A 5,000-nucleotide genomic window follows, 5' to 3' on the forward strand; every position below is an offset into this window, starting at 1 on the left:
TGGCCTTCCTGGTGAACCAAGGAGTCCTGAATCCAAAGAACCACTGTCTGGAGTGTTTTGATGGAGTCGATGCAATGGTGAATCATATGGGGAATCAGATATATTAACACTTCCACGAGGACTAGTGCCAACAGCTGGATCCACACTGGCACCTCCCACACTAGTTCCACCATCACTACTCTGACTCCCACACAGATCACCTCGAGTTCCACAAGCTCCATCACACATACTTGAATTTTCACATCCACTAACTTCACAAACACTTACTCTCTCTTCTCCACCTCCATCACACCAGTAGACCTCACCACATTCACTATCCCAAGCCACACAATCTCCTTCCTCACCATGGTTCACTCCACAACACATTCCCACTTCATCTAGGTTTGGAGAATAGCTATGGCCATTAGCTTTGTCTGGTCTAACTCTTCCATGTTTATTTCCTGGAAGTCCTGAGTTCATAACATGAGGCCAAGTCATGTCAATACACAGCATTTCCCCTGTCTGTTCTGCTGGCAGAACTGAGTTGAGCGAATCAAGGCCAGCTTGGAGAGTTGCTCTCTGGGTACTAGGTGGAGAAATAGCATGAACATGTTGAGGGTATGACATAAACTGGTGGGGACCTCCATCCTTTTCTGATTCTGAAGACTGCAGACCATGCTCTCCAGAGGGAAGGTGATTTATAATAATAGGCGAGGTATTATCTTCTGTCCAGTCATCTTTCTCATCATGTGCACAATTGCCCCTTGGTCTTGGTGGTTTCCGCCTTGGCTTACATCTAGGTCTATCTCTTCCTGAGCGATGCTTATGGTGTCGCCCAATGCGGGAGTGATCAGTGCCCCTGGATAATCCTGTTATATCTGATCTCTCTGTCAAATCTGAATTGAAGGAATTTCTGTTTCTATGTGCATGTGCTTCTCCATCTAAGTGTGGTTGAAGATGTCTTGGATTGTGATACTGAACTAGCTGTTGTGTCATTGGTGACACTTGACCCAAGATTGGATAACTGAACAGTTGTTGCTGCTCTAACTGCTCCTGAGGCAGAAAATGCAGCTGTTCAAGGGCAGAGCTTTGACTGGTGGCTTGAGATGTTAAATGTCCCTCTTCCACAATACTTGGGAAGGATCCACCCCTTCTCATTGGGCTTAAAGGTTCTTCCATAAATGCACGAGGCTTGCGTGGTATGGTTGACCATCCTCTATCTATGTCAATAGGTCTCTCATGTACCATTGTAGGGTAAAGGTCAGTAATTTTGCTATCTGTGCTTGGACCTAAAACACACAAAACTTCTGGGGTTGGATCTTTATTGGCATGCTTTCCTCCCCCCTTTTGGAATTCAGTTGGTATGTAACCATACATAGAATCTACATGTATATTAGTGTTGTTTACCTTACTTGAAGCACCGAGACAAGATGGATCAAAATTTGAATTGCTAGACTCAGAATTAATAGCTCTGGACATTTTAGGTTTATAGACAGTAGAATTGCAATCACTGTCTGTTCTATTTATTTCCAAATTGTTCTGCTTCACCATCTGCTTTAACCGCTGCTTCTGGAAGAACCTTTTTGCAACACCCACTTGCTTAGGATTATAGAAAATTTCTGGTGCATAGTGGAGATCATTGGTCATAGTACCAAAGCTCAGCAACTGTAAATTATTTGTTGCTTTGCTTAAGCTCTCTGGCTTATTAGATGTCAGAATACTGTGTGACACGGAGGAGGATTTGTTTGTTTGGTGAGTGTGTGAAGACTCGAGGCTGTGAGTGCTGGGTGCACCCACCGGCCCTCGCGGCTGATTGTTGGATGGCATCACATGGTTAGCACCAGTATTGTTGGCAGGAGTTGTCAAATGTGCTTCTTCTTCTTCTTTTCTCTGAGGACTGAATGAACAGTTGCACTCACGCCATGCCTCCCAGACATCGTTCCGGCTAAAGCAAAAGAAGACAAAAATAAATATACCCAGACTGCTAGCACATATAGCATAAATGATGCTGAAAATGGTTGTGTGATGAGGGATAACTGATGCAAATGGAGCTGCTGTTGTAATTGCTGCAGCAGCCCATGTAAGAATAAAAAGCAGAAGTGTAACTACATGAGCCCTCAACTGAGTTAGTGGACTATGCTGCCCATCTGATACACTAACAGTTGTATCACGTGAAGCAATACTCATTTCCTCTTCACCAGGTCCATTAACGTTCTCAGAATTGGGTGAATTAGCATCTAAGAGCTCCAGCTCTGTTGTTTCTGTTGCCCCAGTCCCTTCAGCATAGTTTGCTCTTAGAGACCTCAACATGCAGTGAGTTAGAAGGAAGAAAGTAGAAAGAATGAAAGCAAGGGCTGCTGTAGGAGCATAAAATGCCCCTAGACTGGGGCCCCAAGCTAAAAAGCAGTAACTGTAGCCTGCATACTGCTGAAGGTTGACAGCTGCTGAAATACCACAGAGTATGAGCGCAATCCCCCATCCTACAAGATAAAAACGTAACATCGGCTTTGGTGGGAGTGGTATGTCTGGAGGTGGTTCCTCTATTGGCACAGGTGGTCGTAAAGCTTTAGTAACCTTTTTATATAAGTTTGTGACAGTCACAATGATCCACAATAAGACGCACGTTGTTAGGTAATGAAGTGCAACACCAATGCCTTGACACAGCTGCTGATTTTCAGTTTGGTAAACTCCAACAGTAAACATAGTCACCAATAACAGGAGGGCAATCCAGGTGTTCATCAATGAATGCTTATTTTTGTTCATGGTCGCAATCCGATGATGGTGAGCTGCCCAAGTAACAATAGATGCCATCAAGAATAAAATGCAAATAGCACTGCCAACATACACACCAGGAGCACTCAGCCTGAACTCAGCTCCTCTGGCACCAGCCTGATTTCTGTGTAAAGCTGCCATGTCCTGTAAGAGTCCAAAATGCGCCAATCTATCACAGTGGAAAACAATAAGAGAGTTGTGCATACGTACAATCTTGCAACCCTCACTGGTCCAATTGCCATGCTTACCAGCAACATTTTCTTTCCACCAAACTGGCATAATATTATGACTATAAATAGCTGACCGCAGAGTGATGTAAACACCATCCTCTAATAGCATTTCCTCCTCCTGGTTGCCTATCCTAGCACCAATAACTGGTGAAGTCACCTCCCAGGTATCAGAACCTCCAGTTAATACTCTGGGAAACAGATTTGCTGTGTCGTAAACAAAGAACTGGAGTTGCACTGTGTTTGTTGCTGCAGCAGGATTTTCTTCCTCAGATCCATTGCCTGTCTTGAGCATTTCTTTGGAGAAAAGGCTGGATGGTACTTGGATCTGGGCATCCAGAATCTCATCTTCACTACTGAAATGGGATTGTTGAAATCAAATCACAAACAAATAATGGCTACAGCAATATCATACATAAAGAAGTAGTATACATATATATATATATACATATATCAAATATAACATGCCATTCAATTTTTCAAAACTAGCTTTTCATTTACACAAAGGTAAGTTCTACATACTTAAAAAGCTTAGAGTAATTATTTGTATTGCACCGGAAGAGCCTCTCTGTAGAGTGCACACTGCGCCTATACCAGTTACAGGTGAGACCAGAGAAGCTATCTGGCTGCCTGTTGAACTGGTGCATCTCCAGGTGGGGTGTAGCTGCTCTGGTGAGTGTAGGAGTAGATGTGGCAACATTCCATAAGCAGTTCAGCAATCTCCGGCAAGACCCATCTAATACCTCTGCTTTGTTAAGCAACTCTGCAAAAGAGAAGTTTTGAAATGAAACCAGAACCAAATAAATCAATTTTCTTTGCCATAACAAGACTCTGCCAATGCTTGCAATTTCATTTTGCAATGTTCTAATTAATTAATGTTGACAATGATACATATCCCCTCTTCTAACTCTTACAGTTATCTGTCCTCTCCATACTTGTTGAGGATTCCCCACATCAGATTAACTTGAATTCTCTGTAAAACATTTCTAAAACACAAAAATAGTTCAAAACTAACTCCCATAATAGCCATAAAATAAAAGAGCCATAATACAAAAAAAGAGTATGACTAACTGTCAGGTTAAAAATTCTAAAAGAATAACAAAGGCTTTTCATAAAGGACCCACTAGAACAGGATCTATGTACCTCAAAGAAAGCCAAGGTCTGGTAAAACTGGGAAAGCACTGACAGCACAAGAGAAGTTAGGTCCTGCATTTCATTTACCTTTTTACCATGTTAGTGCTTGTGTTTTGTGATCATACAACCACTTACAAAGCCAAATTCAGGCTGCAAAATTATCCAGTGTTGGAAAAAAAGTTTTAATAACCCTCCCACAAGACTACTAACCTTTTGTTGCTGCCATTGAAGAACTGATGATATCAATTAGCTTTGTGGCAGTTTCCTTGGCTCCACTGAGTGTAGCTTGAAGGTTTGTGTACTGTTCCACTGTCTGTGCTAAAAACACTATATCCATGGCATCCCTCAAGATCTTTCTGTCACGAGTAAAGTTACGTAGACTCCTAATGCTGTCAACAAGTGTGGTCTTGCTTGCTGAGATGTTTGTGGATGCAAACTGCTCCAGTATCTTTGTTGTCTCTGACACAAATGGGCAGTCAGATGTATCCAACTCATGCCAATAGCCCTCGTTGGTGCAAGCGTGCTTAGCAACTCGCATAGCTGGAAGTGATGTTGCAGTGGACCTGCCAGAGAACTTGAATTCCCTATGGTGTGTTGGCAATATCCCTGCACACTCCAACTCTACAGTGACCCCAGCAACTGTTCTGGGCCATACATATGACCCACGGTTATTGCTGGTCACTGAAAATGATAATAACACCCACATTAATTTTAAATTTCTATTTCATCATCCGATTATGTGATATTTGAAATTTACATTTCCAATTATCTCTATTGAGAATTTAAATAAAAGTAAAACACTTGTCGAATCAGTAAGTAATAACAAGGATTGTGACTCATTGTCAAACACTTACCGTTGGTAGGGCAGTATTTGGTGTCATGAGCAAT

At 42.2% G+C, this 5,000-nt stretch overlaps 1 protein-coding gene across 2 annotated transcripts in view; it reads right to left on the minus strand.

Annotated features, from left to right (window-relative positions):
• Positions 1-5,000, minus strand: part of LOC119596988 (adhesion G protein-coupled receptor A3-like) — a 162,135-nt gene that overhangs the window by 1,743 nt on the left and 155,392 nt on the right. For both annotated transcript variants that reach the window (XM_037946406.1, XM_037946407.1), the window contains exons 9-12: positions 4,967-5,000; positions 4,323-4,793; positions 3,501-3,741; positions 1-3,334 (exon numbers count right to left, since the gene is read on the minus strand). The exon at positions 1-3,334 is cut by the window's left edge and continues 1,743 nt beyond it; the exon at positions 4,967-5,000 is cut by the window's right edge and continues 103 nt beyond it. In XM_037946406.1, coding sequence (XP_037802334.1) covers positions 1-3,334; positions 3,501-3,741; positions 4,323-4,793; positions 4,967-5,000 — 4,080 coding nt within the window. The remainder of the gene's footprint in view (positions 3,335-3,500; positions 3,742-4,322; positions 4,794-4,966) is intronic.

Source organism: Penaeus monodon, chromosome 38 (genome assembly GCF_015228065.2).
Source record: "Penaeus monodon isolate SGIC_2016 chromosome 38, NSTDA_Pmon_1, whole genome shotgun sequence".
Lineage (NCBI taxonomy): Eukaryota > Metazoa > Arthropoda > Malacostraca > Decapoda > Penaeidae > Penaeus > Penaeus monodon.